General features: G+C 45.7%; 1 protein-coding gene across 3 annotated transcripts in view; it reads left to right on the forward strand.

Annotated features, from left to right (window-relative positions):
• LOC147709957 (heme-binding protein 2-like) overlaps positions 1-4,389 on the forward strand; it is a 91,580-nt gene extending 87,191 nt beyond the window's left edge. For all 3 annotated transcript variants that reach the window (XM_086919911.1, XM_086919913.1, XM_086919914.1), the window contains exons 6-7: positions 674-837; positions 4,160-4,389. In XM_086919911.1, the coding sequence (XP_086776037.1) occupies positions 674-837; positions 4,160-4,241 (246 nt within the window). In that variant the 3' untranslated portion in view covers positions 4,242-4,389. The remainder of the gene's footprint in view (positions 1-673; positions 838-4,159) is intronic.
• The last annotated feature ends 13,703 nt before the right edge of the window (positions 4,390-18,092 follow it).

Below are 18,092 nucleotides of genomic sequence, written 5' to 3' on the forward strand. Positions count from 1 at the left end.
GTTTGAGGTTTCTTATGAGTAGGATTTTGGGGTCATGAGTGTGTGAAGTGTTGCTCCATTGGCTGGTATGTTGCTGGCATTGATGGTATAGGCGGTTGTTACATTTAAGTGTTGCGGCCCAATTTAATTTTTGGTGGATGGAGTAGTGACCACTGGCTTTTACATCCGCCTGGCTGCGCCTACTCAATCCGCCAGATAGAAGGCAGTCATTTATAAAGAAATTCTGAAACACGAGTTTCTTTTGGTAAAGAAAAAAAGTAATGCATCCCTCACCATGGGAGTCCAAATGTTTTTAATGTTCCTTATCACGAGGCTGTTCCTGGCAGTAAGGAACAGTAAAAAATGACCATATGTCCACCCATCCAGATTGGGTGGATGGACATGAAGAAATTTCTCCGGCGGCCATTACTCCTCAGGGTCGCCCAAGGGGATTAAACACAGCGGAGTCAGAGTGGTCTCCGCAGATCCACCGGCGTCTATATGCGGTGGACATACCGCATTCTTGGCGGTGAGGATCCTACCTCCAAGAATTCAATTGGGCCCTCAGTCTGTATCGTGGTGTACTTCAGAGATGGGCTTCATTACCAGGAACGACTGATATGTTTTAATGGTCGGTGGAGGCGTTCGTGACCGTGTCTTGACGAGTAACATGCACCATCCTTTCCGTCCCCAGGTCTTCCTGTCCCGCTTCCCTCATATGGTGCTCTACGTTCGTTCCTTTGGCGGCTGGATCATAAACAGCAATCGAGACTCACATTTTCAGGCCCTTGCCACGTCACTTGAGCAGAACGCTGAAAGCTTCAACACCAACTACTATTACACAGCGGGATACAACAGGTAAGCGCAGGATCCTTGTGAGAGCACGGACCGTCACGCCTGGTCATGGGTGTGGACATCAGGAGCTCTGTGTTGCCACACTGGCAGAGCGCTATCAACCCTCTCGCAACTACTCACCCGTGAGGGTCTCAAGGCGCTGGGAGGGAGGGGGGCAAGGAGGCGGCTCTGTTGACTGCTGGGGTCATCTGAAAAACCAGGTCTTGAGGTTTTTCCTGAAACGGGGCAGTGGGGAGCTCGCCGTAGGTGGAGGGGGAGGTCGTTCTAGGCTTTGCCTGGGGGTAGGGGAAGGACTTTCCTCTCGTTCTGGGCTTGTAGATACGTAAGACTAGAGAGAGATCGGCTGATCGGACGTGTCTTTTGGGCACGTGGAAGGAGAGGTGATTGTTCAGGGATGTGGGTCATTTACAGTTAAAGAAGATGTGAGAGCAATTGTTAAATAGAATGGTCTCCGTCTTGCTAAAGCCGCGGTCTCGTGCCTCATATACAGTGAGGGAAACACTGACGGACCACCACTGGACCCAAAGGTGGTGACCCAACCACCAAAGGCTGGGCACATGGCGAGGGGCAGCCACACAAGGCATCAAGGTCACAGGCACAGCAGGAACAACAAACACAAGCCCTGACGTACAGACAGACAAAATCTAGGGGGCTTATTTACAAGCCTCTTGCGCCACTTTTGCGTCATTTTTAACATGGGAAAAGTAACGTACGGGTGGCGCAAAAGGCTTGTAAATAAGCCCCTAGGTACAGAGATCACCCCCGGCAGGCTAAGAATCTCTAACTATGACGGGTGGCCCTCCATGGTGGGGGGGGGGCCTGGCCTGGCAGACTGGTGGTCCACCCTTCAAACTGACAAGAGCCCTTCATTAGCATGTTACACCTCCAACACTCATGAAAGAGGAATGAATGTACATTTAACACTCCTAACACACACCCAAAGTTATGAGTTTTCATAAAACACTGACGTATTGCACCAGGAAACATGTTTATCTGTGACATCATAAACACTTACACAGGGCGACAGGCTTAAAAGTTACGTTATAAACATTCAGATTTATTTTATACAACTTGTTGAGCGCACGATTTCCCAAGGGTGTCTTGGCGCTGGACAGAAGATCTGGAAGGTTCAGGTCTGAGAACCTTAGGTGAGTCTAGTGACTAAATAGCCAAGTCTTTAGCTGTTTCCTGAATGATGTTAGTGTAGGAATGCTCTTAAGATGACAAGGCAAGGTGTTCCATAATTTAGCCGTGGCCACTGCAAAGGATCTATCTCCCCATGTAGCCTTCTTAGTTTTAACTACCTTCAGAAGGTTGGCACCAGCGGATCTAAGAGTGCGTGATGGTCGGTAAGGGCAGACGGCATCCTTTAGAAAGGATGGACCTTTTTCATGAATGCTTTTAAAGGCTATACACAGGGCTTTGAATTTAATTAGTTGTCTGACTGGTAGCCAGTGAAGTTTACGAATAATGTTGGAAATAGGTTTGAACCAGCTGGAGCTTATTCACTACTTGTTCTTGAGCATTGAGCATGAGGGCATTGCAGTAGTCAACTCGGGACATTAGTAATGTTAAGATCAAGGTGAAAACACATATTTAAATGTTTGCCTTCATCACTTGAACAACGTTACAATAGAATCATTCTGTAGTAATTGAATCCACACCAATTGTGTAAGTGGTAATCAATAGCTTTTAATGTGGCACAGGTGCTGCGCAGCAGCCAACGTTTAGACAGCAACTGTAACTTCTCTCCTTTGAAAAGCCAGTTCTATTCAGAACCTGACTAAGAAATCTAAGAGAGAATTCTACTAGGAACATTCTAAAAAGACTAGAACACTACATTATCCTCTCCTCTTCAATAATAAAAAAAACAAATTAAAAAAACAAACAAAAAAAACCAAAACGAAATAAAATGAGATAACCAAGAAAACAAGCATATATGAATATGTGAATATCAAAAACACAACAACAGTATTATATCACCCAGGAACAGTCAAGGGTGACACTAACAGTGAGTAAGTGAAAGTCAACGATATCTTGCAGGAATACAACGTTGATGAGTGCTTCTACGCAACCCATCATTAGGTAAAGGAACATTCTTGCAGGACACAGGATCTTCATCTGTACATGACAAGTCTTCCCCCCCGAATGACATTAGGAAGAGAAAGGTCAGATGCTTTTGAAACTTTTACAACTCTTGCAACATTCCACCAGTTCTTAAAATCAACCCTTATAGAATTACCACAAACCTTGTCAATAGTGTAAATCTCAGAGAATTTACCTCTGTGAGTAGGTATTTTGACACAAACCTTGTCCCCAGCAGCAAAGTTCTGCAAAATTGTTTTTTTCCTAGAATCAAATGTCATTTTTTGTTTAGATTGATTTTGGGTAACATTATGTCTAACAACTTCATCTAAATTTTCCAAAGAATTTAGTTTAACCCATTGTGACATCCATCCTGGACAAATTTTAGAACAAGGTTTCCCTCCTCGGAGAAGCTCATAAGGAGACACCTTTGTAGAGGAATGTGGAGTGGTCCGATAGAACCATAGCATTGATATAACAGCATTCTGTACATTACACTTCTGAGATAGAGCCCATTGTTCACAATTATTTAACACCCTGTTCATGCGCTCCACTAAACCGTTTGTTTGTGGATGATAAAGAGCGCTTTTTAGGTGAACAATACCGCTCTGATTTAAAAACAAATTCAATTCTTGACTCACAAACTGTACACCATTGTCGCTCACAATAGAAGAAGGAAATCCCTCTCGTAAGAACAAATCCTTCAAAAAGTCAATCACATTTCTCGAATTCGGGTCACTTATAAACCGCACCTCTGGCCATTTAGAATAGTAATCGATAGCAACAATAGCATATCTAGAGGCAGAAGGCAACAAGTAAAACGGTCCAACTAAATCTATTCCAATGTTTTCTCAAGGCCTGTCAGGAAAAGGAATATGTTGAAGAGGAGGGGAACGTATTTTAAGACTCTTCTCTGCCCCTGCGCATATCACGCATTCATCTACAAACGCATCAAAAAAGACTTAGAACACTACACATTCATGTTACATGAGGAAGATACCCACCATAGCAACATTTTTTCTCAGACACACAGACTGGATTACTTGTTTCATTGTCATCTCTCACAGAAAGGAACAGGATTACAAGTGTCAAAGCCACAGGAAGCAGTGACATCTGCTCACTCACTCTAACCCACTTCCACCACTTAGACTGTAAAGATGCCGGTGTCTGTGTTGGCCAATCCACTTCTGTTTGGACACCAGTGGTCGCTGACCTCAGCTCTGTCTACTTCTCTCCGCAGTGCCATGAAACTCTTCAACCGCCACAACGAGATCTGGTTCCGTGGCCTCGGAGAGCCCAGCTGTGAGAGCATGCAGGAGTGATCATGAAAATGACAGGAGGATCCTGATAGGCTGCTTCACGTGGTACCTGGAACGTGCCACACTCCATCCCCTCTCCAAATTGCTACACCTCTTACTCCTCCTACGGGGGGAAAGGCTGCCAAATAAAATGTATCTTCCCTGCAACAAATTACTTTTGCTGTTAGCCTGTTTCAATGTATTTAAGGTGTCATGTTTCTAGAGTTTCTTTGTTGTGAATTCTGGTGGGGTTTTTCCTGTGCTTTCCAAACAATAGCAGTGTTTTTCTGGTGCTTCCAGAGAACTCTGGGGCATATTATCAAGAACAGGCAATAAAATTATCGCTGCTTTATCAGCAGGAAACTGCGCTAAAGCGGCGATAATGGGCTTGATAATATGCCCTTGTGAATTGTCATAGCAGCCCAAATTAACACCGGAACCTGGGCCGCTATGGGAATTCACAAGGACATATTATCAAGCCCATTATCGGCGCTTTAGCGGCAGTTTCCTGCCGATAAAGCGGCGATAATTTTATTGCCTGTTTTTGATAATATGGCCCTCTGTTTTTATTACTGCTTGGTTGCTTCGCCCGTATTGCTGGACATATACAATATCTATCAGAGAACAGGGGAAAACATCAGCAGCGCAATGCTCAGCAGAACGGGGATGGAGCGGAAACAAAAGTGCAGACGATTTCAGGCTATAACTTGTAGGAACAGTGTGTAGCCTGGTAATGCCCCAGCATCGCGTTACTATCCCCCATCTACATATCACAGTCTGGTTTCAGCCAGACCCCTTGCACTCAATACTACTTCGTAGTCCACACTTTAGGCTTCATTGCTTGTGGTGGCCTCCCCCTTGCAGGTCACACAATGGTCATTGTGGTTCCATCAAGAGGCAGTTATCCATTGGAGGATCAGCTTGCACACTCTGCAAATATCATGCTGATAGAGGTATGTATATGATCAGTCGACGCCTGCCAATTTCATAATACGCAGTGAACGTTTTTATACATTTAGTTTCCGGAGCCGAACCTGGTACCTGTAGTGAGAGATATAATACAGTTTGGCAGTATCTCAGGCCACCATATAAACTGGAAAAAAAGTCCGAGATCTTTCCACTTTATGGAATGCACAAGACGAACACATTTGGAATACCCGATAATATGGAAGGAGGAATCGGTAAGATACCGTGGTATTAAAATTCTTAGGGATCGCCATGTTGTGCTAGAAGGTCCCCATGGGGTTGTGGTATTGAAAATACAATAACAGCCTGAAAGGTGGAGAACACTCCTGCTTTCTATGGTGAGAAGAATCACGCTTCAGCAGATGGTAACTCTTCCCCAATTATTATACCTGTTTTGTAATATCCCAATACCAGTGGCGTAGCAAGGGGGGTGGCGTGCACGAGTTTTTGGTGGCGGCGGCCTCGCGCCGCTCTTATATGAGAGGCAGGATTCCTCGGCAAGCACCACCCCCTTCCCCGCTCTTCAGCACAGCCATGGCGGGCGGCAAAGGCAGGGACCGCCATGGGCTGCAAAGTGGCTAGCTACGCCGCTGCCCAATACCACTCTCCCAAACATTATTCTGGAACATTCAATTGACCTTGGCTGGGGGACAACCTCGCATTTCCTGGGATATTGAAACAGTACCTTATGAAGAGAGTATGTCAGTCCCAGCCATGGAATTATATAATAATATTTGGGATTCTATAATGCCTTTATAAACACCAGTATCTAATTTCTTTATTTTCGATGACTTGTGACACACCCACTCAGAACGCGATTATTATAAGGTTATTACAGTCAAGTTCTAATGTCACAATGCCTTATGCCAGAGCCAGCAGTCGAGGTGAATGGCTGGTCAGGTCACAGAGCATATTCAAAGCAGCTGGTTAAAACAACAAACATTGACCATTGCTTTTCTTTCTTCTGCTCTATTTTTTAGCTTACAATGACAAGCAGAAAGAACATTTTTATTTTTTGCGCTCCTTATATAGTTGGAGAAAAGCTAGAATCTTTCTGCATGCTTCTACACATTCCGAGCTAGTGCTTTTTTTCTTATAACTGACTTCTATTGAACGGTTTACAACAAATAAATAACAGGTTTTTGATGTGTTTAATTTTGAATTGGAGGTTTTATTTTTATTCCTCACGTTTGTAAACATGCTCACTCTTTCATATGAAAAAGCTACGTACCAGGGTTTTATATTATGGTATAAAGTACCCCCTGGCAAACATGATCAGGATATTGGAAGTCACTTCGGAGTTCCATAATCTTATAAAGGAACTTGGCCTTCAACGTCATTCTATTTTAGGATTATTGAACTCTTCGGTAACTTGCAGTATCATTATAATGTATCACAGGAGGTACTTTATTCCTTATAATATGTAGGTGAGCCATATTATGCTCCTTTCTTGTACAAGGATGACCCCAAACATCCGCTGTTAGTGGTGGAATAGGAGTTGACTGACCCCTACCCACTAGAAACTATTCCAGTGAAATACAGTTACAATCTGAGCTTGGCACAAGGTCCTGCGGTACTATAACAGCAAGCAATGTACTCACCTGACATACATTTGAAAGGACATGCCATGCTTCCAATGGTGTCAGCGCCCAAGGCACGCTCACAGATAGAAAAGTTGGGATTAACAAAATGGGACATTTATTCATAGATGGTAAACCTCTGAAAAGACTTGGCGACAACATCTGGGTTGGACTTTTTTTATATTTGAGGATATTACACACACTGAGGACCTATTTTGCTGAACACATCACCAAATCTAGATTCATCTGCTAGATATTCTCAATAAAATAATAATGTCTCAGGGTATTGGACACTGGGTCTCATGTCTATACAAGTACATATCTACAGGTGGTATCCACAGCCTGTTGGATATGGGAAAGAGATATCGCTTACTGATCAGCAATGGATTTTTAATGCTGCTATTATGAACATTTTCATTAAATAGCAAACACTGCTTACTACCCTTTAAATATCTATGTCAGATGCACAGTGCACCTGTACAGCTGTGGCCTTATAACTGACCGGTCATACCCAAGGCATGTAGAATGTGTTAGAGGTCAATGGTTTTGGAAGGAGGTCTTTGACTCTCTGAATATCATGGACGACTTGTTGATACACTGTCCCCACGGGTAGCCTTAATGAAAGACGCTCTTTGACCCTGCGGCTAATGCTGGCCAAGAGAAGGATAGCTATGACACGCTGGGTGGGACCAACCGCTAACACCGGGGTCGGGGTAAGTGGTGATATCGTTGGATAGGGATATGACACGTTGACGTGTAGAAGTCAACCAGACTGTGATGTGTACATGTATAATGTATGTAAGCAGACTGGAAACTAAATAATCATATTTTTACTAATAAAATATAAAGTTTTTAAAAAAAATGCAGTTACTCCTACAGGTATAAAAATAAAAACATAAAATTTGAGTTTTTCCTTTTTCTAAGGTTGGTATCATATGGGGGAATTAAAAGTTTGGAAAGAAGGGCCCCCTACATGCACAATGTGCTTGCTAGACGTAGGGAGTAAACAACAATATAGGGAAAGTAACCTAGACAAGCGTACACAATAGGAAATATATACGGCACAACAACAATGACATCTTACAGGTCAATGTGCAATACTTACAAGTCTTAGACATGGCACATATATTTTAATATAGAAAATATTTTTTTTTTTATTCCATTTATCAAAAATTATGTTTTAGTAAATAGTTAAAACCATCAATACATTGTCAAAGATTGTGCACCATTATTGTGTCCATGAAAAACATTTAATTTCATATTTATAAATTTGCTTTTAACTTTATACAGTAATTGTATATATAAACATTGCACAGTATAGAAAGAGTGGCGAAATCCAGAACAATCACCATGAATGAGAAGGCTGGCGGTAGGTTAAACACTATGCGCATTTCGGCTGGAGTGCCTTCATCAGGGGACCATCACAACATTCACTTACATTAAGTCATGGATCACCACCACGAGTCATGTGGGTCTAACAGTGGAGATCTGATGGAAGAGCTTCCTGTCTATAATGGAGCTTTATGTTATACTTTTAAGGTCTTCATATGGAGAGTATGATCAGTGGTTGTACAATAATACGAAGATCGGTGTATAATCCACATTTAGTTAATCGAATATAAGGAATCATTAGGATCGCGGACGGACTTGAGTCCGTCCGCGACCCCTGAGGAGGGGGAACGTCCGCAGGGGCTGCGGCGTTCCCTCCGAGTAGATTAGGATGTGACCGCCAGGGTGGCGGTCACATCCTCTATCTTTAACACTGCGTTGGGTGCAGCTTCAAGCTGCACCCGCCGCAAGGTTAAAAATGCATGCATCGCATTTGCATGCACAAAGCAACAGGCACTGCGCAGTGCCTGCTGCTTTGTGCACGCAAATGCAGGGAGGTACCATAGGTACCCCCCATGTGCACCCTCCACCCCCCCTTCACCCAGGTGGCCCGCAACGGGCCCCCGAAGTGAAAGTCTGTATGCTTTTCCACGGAGGAAAAGCCGCAGTGGAAAAGCATGTATTCACCACCATCCTAATATGGCTGACTGTGTCTGATAGACATCGCCAGCCATGTTAGAGCTTTTCCGCCGCGGTCGGAAGGCGACCGCAGCGGAAAAGCTGCGGACGGAATTCCAGACCCACCAGCCATCCTAATTTGGCTGTGGGTCTTTGGAGGCTCTGCAGCGGTTTTTCCTCATCCTCCGGGCCAGGGGTGGCTTCCGCCGGCCCGGAGGATGCGGAAAAACCGCTATCATAATCGGCCCCATAATTTGCGATATGTGTATAAAATTCAGATGAGATTATTCATGTGATAATTGAATTTAATTAGAACACAACCTTTGTGAACATTCTAAAGCACCTTCTAAAAGGCAGCCTCATCAACGTAAGTATCTGCACCTGTTCCTTGTTACATACATTACATACATTTAAAATATATACTAAAATATATCTTTAAAATCGATCATACTTACCGTAAGTCGATATTCTTGACCATGATAGTCTTGCTGTCGATATTTCTGAACCACGATATTTATGACTCAATATTTGTGCACCTCGATATTTTTTACTCAATATTCTTTTTGCACACCCTTGTCTAAGGGTCACCGCTAGTGTCTTGCGTCCAGTGCCACAGGCCACATAAAGAAAGACACCTCTAGGAGATGTGCCGTTCATGAGATGCAACCAGCACACGAGGGAGGCTGCGGCACCAGGGTCCAGTGTACACAGCACTGGTAATGTCTCATCTCACATACTGTCTCATCTGAAGTGGTTGGCACCATCATGGAGGTGTCTTCAAGAGTAGTGAGTCCACTCAGCCATACATCCTTCTTAGGTTGATAAATGGAGTACCTTTGAGCTGGGTTAGAATGAACAGCTGGTATCTGTGACTGGAACCAAGAGACCCTCTTGGGGGTGTACATGTGCTCCGCAAATACCCGTTATGATATTTTGTCCAGTTTTCAAGACCTCCTTTGGCGCGTTGTGTCCCATTGTGGAGACCACCAGGCCAGTGCTAGGGGAAACATCTGCAGTATGCTCTTCACTTCTGCTGGCCACATAAGACATTTGCCCCCAGTTCTGAAGATCTCATCTAGAGTGTTGTGTGCAGTTCAGGAGATGTGTCTAGGGAGTTGTGTGCTTGTCTGGAGGCCACATCTGCAGTACTGTGTCCTGTACCAGAGACACATCTGTTGTGTTGTTTAGTCCTGGGGTTACCTCTCTCTTACTGTCTCAGATTCCAGGGAACTCCTCTGGGATATGTTGTGCAGTTCTGAATGTCATAGTTAAAATCATGTGGGAATGTGGTTCTTACTCTTTAATTGGCTTGACTTATTGTTAATAGTCTGATGTGAAGTGTGCAGAAATAGTGCAGGCTCCTTTAAAGTTAAATTCCAAACATGAGTCTGAAGTATGGTTTTCACCATCCACATTTGGAGAAAACCCTACACCATGAATGAACAGAGAGCAGCCATGTTACAGTGCCGCTCATGCCTGGCACTTAGCAGTGAACACAATGCCCTCATTGCACGTTTGAACAATAGATGAGTCACTTTGTAACCCTGCTGTAAGTGAGCACTTAACACTTATGAAACACCTTTCGCCAGCAAACTCTAAAAACAAAAATGTGTGTTCAACTTGCAACCAAAACCATGAGCATGAAGCCATGTTTGTGAGAGCAGCTGTGGTCTCTTGAGAGTGACATTTTCTTTTTTTAAAGCTATTCTGTTTAACTCCAGTTAGGAAATGCCTAAATATGCAATTATCACAGAATAAAAATAGTAAATAACTAAAAACCAATAATCACACTGAGGGGCCTATTATGATCTCGGGCGGATTGCCACTGCCGGGCCGGCGATGGCGTTCCGCTCGCTAGATGTCCCTGTGACACCCCTGCCATATTAGTATGGCAAGGGGCACACCGGCTGACAGAAAGACCATATGCCGCTTTTCCGCCGCTCGGATTGCCGGCCGGGTGGAAAAGGCAGTGCCTTGCAGGCACCACCATCCATATTATCATGTGCAATTGAAAGGCCTTTCCATGGCGGAAAGGCCGGCGAAAAATGCTTTGGGTGCCCGTTACGTGTCCCGGGAGGGGGTGGAGGGCTGCACTTGTGGTTACCCCCCTTCATTGGCATTCACAAGGTGGCAAGCGCCGCGCGGTGCCTATCACATTATGCATGCCAATGCACAACCTGCATATTTTACATTGCAGCGGGTGCCGCTTACAGCACCGCCCGCCGCAATGTAAAATATACGGGATGCGACCGCCAGGGTGTCGGTTGCATCCTAATGGGCCTGGCAGGACCTCCACACCTCTGGCGGTCGGTCCCGTTTACCGTTACGGTGGTGGGCGGATGGTAATGGGGCCCTGGGTTTTTAATATATATGCTGCAAAGGGTGACTTTGACAAAGTTGCTGGATGTCTGTCTGGAAGCGGACCCGTGAATGCAGGTGGCTTCATTCCTTTGCTGTGGTGAACCCCTGGGGCTGACATCTAGCTGGGGTCACAAACACCTCCGTCTCCGGAAATGCAGGTGGCTCCTTTCACTCATCAACGACCGCCTGCACAAGCGTCTTTCTGTCACATCTGTCAGGCAATGGTGATCAAGGAAGCTGGACTTCTTTGGAAGAAGGGGGTCTTGATGACGAATTACAGCCTTTCATCAGAGGGCGGGCGCAGATGTGCCCAGCAGAGGCCTGGAGCTGACATGTTCTGGCTTTGGGGGTTGGACGATAAATAGACATAATATCGAAAAGAAAATATCGAATGGACAGAATATCGAATGGACATTATATAGTTGTTAATAATATCTAATTACAGGTAAGTAATATCGACTGTCAAAATATCAGAATAGTAATTTTTACTCCTACGCTATCCAACGCTTTTCCGACTGTTGCACTCACTGGAGTGGGAACAGTAATTTTTACCCTCCTGCTATCCAATGCTTTCCCTACTTTTCCACTCGCTGGAGTGGGAGTAGCACATTTTAACCTCCCACTGTCCAACACTAATGTAAAAAAATTGTTAGGTATTGTATATATTATTTAGTAATTTTTACATTTTTTATTTAATTATAAGTATGTTTTAATTAATTATATTGATTAATTAAGTTAATATTACTTTTAAAATATTCAAAAAATTCGATATTTTTTACAAACTATATTTTAAACAACAATAGTTTGTCTTCGATATTTTTGTACTTACCTGTTTGTAGCTAGGGAGTCGATATTTTGTACTTCGATCTTTTGGTGTCGATATTCTGTCCATTCTATATTAGTGTTGTCGATATTTAGTCAGTGATCCATTTCTGTAAGGTCCTCGCTAAGGGGGCTAGAGTGGGAGGGTGTGTTAAACCCAGGTGGAGATTGTGGGCACTTTAATCGGATTCCGTCAGGGGGCCCCAACATTCAGTGCAGGAAGACCCCTGTACCAGACGTTAAGTGTTACTTATGGATGCTGGAAGGAAACCTGAGGGGTAGTGACTCCTTTGCCCTTGAACCTCTGGGCTTGGAAGGCTTCTCGGAGGGCAGGAGAGCTCACCCCATGTTATATCATGGTAAGGGTAATTTATAAATAAGGCTCCCTGTTTTCCGTTTTTACAGATTTTTACAGAAAAATACAGACAGAAAACAATGTGTTTTCTGTCTACATTTATCTTTAAAAGTGGATAAATACTGAAATTTGTGCTGGTTTTAAGTGACTCTCTGTTCTATCTTTCGTGCATTATAGCACAACAGCTGAGCAGATAGACAGCAAGGGAAATTAGCAAACAGGAGGAAATTTCTTTAAATACCGGCATGTGTCAATACACATTTGTGGTATAATGCTAGTATTTACCAGTGGATGTATCATTATGCAATATTTGGCAGCTTAAATAGCTAAAAAACGACAGACATCAAAGTATAAGTGCACATCTATCTGTTAAATAAATATGGAAATGTACAGTTTTACACTTTCATTTATACGCAAAACACAACATAAATATTGATAAATACAGATAAAATGGTCAAAAAATAAATATGGATAAATACAGACGGAAATGTTCAAAAAATAAATACCATAAAACCGGGAGCTCTATTTATAAAGCATGCATACACCGTAGCTTCATGTACTTTTTCAATCTGTACAAATGCAACAGGTGCACCTATTGGCTGAATAAAAAAAATTTGAAATCATTTTCTCAAGTGAAACATTAAAGATTCAGAACCAAGATGGTGGGAGAGAATGCCAGATTCAGGCTGCCATTACAAGGAAGGCGTGGGCTCCGAAAGGCACAGTTTGGGCTGTCTGGGCTACTAGAATATGTTTATCATTGGATCTGAGTTTACGGGTCGACTTTTGCCTGTTGACTTCGGCTGCCATGAAATCTGGAGAAGTTTCACACAGAGCTTTAAGGACGATAACCAGGGCCCTGAGCTCAATTCTACTGCGAACGGGTCGCCAATGTAGTGTATTTGCAGGCTGCCCCGGGTCCATGAAGGAGACCCACTAAAAGGGCGGCCTATTTAGTGCCACAAGAGGCACAGGAGGCAGCCTCCCAGTGTTTGGGACCCTCAGGGGTCCAGGTATGAGGGCAGTGCACTAATAATGAACATTGGTAGTGGCTCTGTTATCAATTTTGGAACCCCACTTTACAGGATTAGCATCTGATTGGGGAAAGACCACAAGGGGCTTCATAGTAGTTTGCAGATGTGTCGGTAGCAAAGGCATTGACCTGTCATATAATAGTCCCCTATTAACATACAGGTAGTAAAGGTCAATAGCCTGGCTAGGGGGCAGGCGCAGTAGAGGCCAGACGTTGCTTAGCGCTGGACTGAGCCAGCAGCAGCACGTTCAGTTGGGGCTGTGGTTGTACTCAGGCATAACTTAAAGTGGACTAGAGCCACTACATGTCCTCTCCTGCTCCCAGCCCCTTCCCAGTCCGGGGGCTGGGTATTCTACACCAGGGTGGGTACACCGGGACGGCTACACAATGTCCATCAAAGTCCTCAGTCAGACTGGGGGGGATTTGTTGCAAACTGTCCTCCCGTTCTCACCATCCATTTGTCAGCTTCCAGGTTACAATAGCCGTAGTTCGGCAGGGGGTCAATCACGCCAGGGTGGGGACAATAGCATGGTGACTCAGCATCTTTGATCACTTGCAGACAGGGATGGACGTGCCGGCAATAGGACACGAGAGGCCCGGGTATCAGCTGGATGTAGGTAAAGATGCCTACCCTTGTCCAGAGGGGGCATGGACAGGTTTGCTGGACCTGGAGAGAGGCTCGAGCATGAAGGATGTAGGTAAAAAGGCTTGGTTTCAATCTGGAGTGTATAGAAAGGTGTGCAGTGCTCAATGTAGGGTGTGAAGCAACCCAGCATTTCTTTATTTGGACAGGATCAATGGTTGGGTATATGGCCTTTCGTGTATATTCAGAGTGGCAAGAGGGGTGGAATGCAGGAATCGGAGACGGGTGTTGTTTCCACCACTGAGTTAATTCGGTTTGGGGGCCTAGGCTAGCACTGGAACAGCTTGCTGAAGATAGCTGCGGCACAGACCGGCGGGGGGTGTCTCCCCCCTAACAGTGGGACATACACTTAAGAGGCAATAAGTTGCCTTTCCTGGGTAGCAATGCACTGCTGTAAGACATGAAGTCCTCCATGCGTAAGATAGCAACTATTGAGGGACATGTGAGTTATAGGGGTCAAGGATAACCCTTTGATTAGTGAAGCTAGGAGCCCGTCAAGGGAGGCCAGGAAGCCTTGCGCAAAAGAGTTAACTGCGCCATGCGTAAATTCACTGAACAAAGTAGACATTATTTGGCTAGGAGACCCAGGCATGCGCTGGACCTGCTTGCTGAAGACGATGCAGCAGAGTCTTTGGGGGGGTCATTCCTCCTCCTACTGTGCTGGTCATACACCTGGGAGGGAATAATCTGGCATCGCTGGGGAGAAGGGCGCGGCTTCAAGCATTGACGGTCACCACGTGTAAGGAGCAACCAGCAGGGGACCTGTGAAATATGGTGGTTTGAGATAAAACCCTGGTGTGTGTGGCAGGGTGCACGATCGAAGGAAGCCATGGAGGTCTCTTGCAGGAAGGTTAACAGCACCATGACGAAATTCACAGAGCAAAGGGGTTTTGACTTCATCCATCATGGGTTGCTGCACACGAAGGCCACAGGGTGTTTTGATGAAGATGGGGTACACCTGTCCAGAGTAGGTAGGGACCTGCTCCTACTTGACCTGGGGGAGGCCTTAGAGACAGCTGGGTGTAAGTAAAGACAGCTATCTTGGTGGGGGGCTCTGGGTTGACGGTGGCCACACCCAGAGCTGTGGCGGAGTTACAGGGCGATCCAGAGGCTGTAAGGTACCGAGGGGTACCCTCTACAGGACCACAGCAAGAGTGCAAAGGCCAAATATCCACAGGGAGGTCCTCGCGTTGGACCCTGGAGGAGCGCCGGCGCCTCGTTAGTCCTACGGGTGGTTGTGGACCTGAGCAACCGGGGGTTGCCTGGCAGGCTCCGCTCCCTTATGGGGCGTGAGCAGAGGGGTAGGAGGTTGGCCCACCAGTGGGAGGGGTCTCCCCTACCCGAAAATATGGCAAACACTGTTGGGCAGGGCCACGGTGTCATTTGGCTCATCAGGTGGGCAGGTGGTGAGGGGCTGCCCGCCCGTAAGATAACCCACCAATGTTGGTATTTTTGTAATGCTAATAAACCGGCAGCAATTTTCTCCACAAAGAATGTGTCTTGTCTGGTTATTGCTCTAGGAGAATGCTGTATGGGGGAGGGGGAGTGTTTGCCGATAATGGCACTATGTAGAAGGACAGATGTGGGTTACAGATTAAACGGCCTCGCATTTGAATCAACAGGTAGATGGGTGACTACTCTAGATGCAGATGGTAAATTGCGTTCCTGTAGTCTAAGCGGGGTCCCACTAGAGCAGGGGTCTTCAAACTGGGGGTCTGCCTCGCGGAGGGGGTGGGCTTCAACTAATGGGGGAGGGGTGCCAGGCTCTGGCCAAAAGAAGTATTATGGTGATAACAGTGCTTTCTTTTCAGCAGGGTGGTGAGGGGCATTAAACTGCTCTGTACTATAACAACTTTTGTAATTTATATTCTGGCTGCGAGAAGGGGTCGAAAGGGAATGGACTCCCATTATTCTTCAAAAACCCCGACCCCATTTCTAATATCCACACTGTGGGTACTTCTACACGTTAGTTAGGCCCGCCTGCCTGACCTGAATAGTATGTTTGGCAATCATGCATGATTGCATTTTAAAATGGTAACAGAACGTAACTACAATGTTTAACTACGTCTAGACATATTTAAACATTGCCAGATCAATAGAATAATTGAGAACATTTCTAAGGGGGGGACCCCCGATGATTATTTCTTTTTGTGAGGCATAGCAATAAAAAGTTTGAAGACCACTGCATTAGACCGTTCAAGGTGAAAACGGAAAAATCGCTTTTCATGGAATGAGGGGGAATAGCACAACGTTTTTTGCGATTAAAGCAGCAGAAACTTGTAACTCTACCAATGTGAGGTCCGGGCGGTAATTTCCAGGTTCCGAACCAGCAGAAAAGAAGCAGGGCAAGGGCCCTGGACAGAGTGCCGTAAGGACTGACCTGAGACTAGCGATTCACAAGGGGCAGTAGGCGATCCTTCTCGGCACGCGCTGCCTTATGTTACCTTGCCACGGGAAGGCGTCACATAGGCGGATCATGGGCTGTCACATACATCCTCCAATGAACAGTGCTTTAAATGGGCCGGTACTCACCGGTACTGAGTACCGGCACTTCTTTTTTTCCTTCCCAAGAGTACCGGCACTCATGGACCTCCACAGAAATTTTTCCAGGGGGGCTAACCTGGCAAACAAAGGGGCGTGGCTAATGTTAATCAACAGGGGCGGGGCTACAATCAGGCCAAGCTGAGAAAACAAAAGTGGTGAATTCTGCATTTGAATTTGGACAACACTTAGAGCACACTTATGAACCCTAATAATACCCCCCTGACCCCTTAAAACTCATACATTCCCTGATACCTAAAATTAGCCCCCTGGCACCCCAAAACCCATAACCCATATCTGCCCTGACCCCTAAAATTGTCCCCCTGGCACCCTAAAACTCATACCCACCCTGAACCCTAAAATTACCCCCCTGGTACCCCAAAACCCATACCCACCCTGAACCCTAAAATTACCCCTGCCCCCCAAAAACCCATACCCGCCCTGAACCCTAAAATTACCCCCTGGCACCTCAAAACTCATACCCACCTTGAACTAGTATGGAATACACATCTATACAAGTGCACAGACAGCAAACCCTGGGCTATGATGCCAGCAGAAATTCCTATACAAAAGAAAAGGGTCACCTGCACTGGCCATCCCTTTCACCCTGCTGTGCACATCTTCCCACTCCCACCCCATGACAAGGCAGCTAGAAGTGGTGATTTGTCATTCTGAGAGGGTGTGAATGTTATACGAATGTGTGTGCCTGTCTGAGACAGCTTCCCAGCACAGCACATGTGAATTCTACTAGTGTCAGTTGATGGTCTGGTCAGCTGGCGAGGTTTGTACTCAGCTGTGTCCTACAATAAATCTACATGTAATCAACTAGAAGTATCCTGTCATCTGTGACCATCCTATTTACAACACACACACACACAGCCGCACCTGAGTACTTCACACTGGTCTTTAAAAGACCATTTACTTGGTCTTTTAAAGACTTGCCTGAGGATGAGCCCCGGCATCAGGCCTCCCTCTGGGATGCATTTGTGCGCGTGCGCAGTGGGGTGGGGGGGGGGCGAAGAGAGGCTCTCCAGGGCGGGGGGGGGCAAGTGCCCCTCCTTGCCCCCTTCTGCGGACGCCTATGCCGGCACTTCTCCGTTGCGAAATAGAGTACCGGTACTCAGTCACACATAGTCGTGAGCATGCATCGCATTTCTACACTGCGGCGCATGCTCACATATTGGTGATTTCACGAGGGGGGCAGTAACACCCAGGCGCCAAGGCAGAGCAATGTGTGACCCAGGCGTGCAAGACTTCTGTACAACCCATACCCCCCCTCGCCGTGTGTGGCAGCCCGGCTGAGACAGGTTGCCGGGCAGACACACAGCCGCCCCGAGTACTTCACAGGTCTTTGAAAGACCTTTTTGCTTCTTAATGAGGTTTTGATGTGTTTCACAACTTCTCAGAGAGCCCCCGCAGCTCCACTCTGACTTTTGCTTAAAGAATGAAATGAAACTGTGCACAGCCATTGGACGAGAGAAAAAGGTGGGGTGCAAGGAGGGGAGGAAAAAATAGACTGAACTCATTTGAGAATGCCGGTATGCGTCAGCACCTTAAAGGCTAGACC

The sequence above is a fragment of the Lissotriton vulgaris genome, chromosome 5 (genome assembly GCF_964263255.1).
Source record: "Lissotriton vulgaris chromosome 5, aLisVul1.2, whole genome shotgun sequence".
In the NCBI taxonomy this organism is placed as follows: Eukaryota; Metazoa; Chordata; class Amphibia; order Caudata; family Salamandridae; genus Lissotriton; species Lissotriton vulgaris.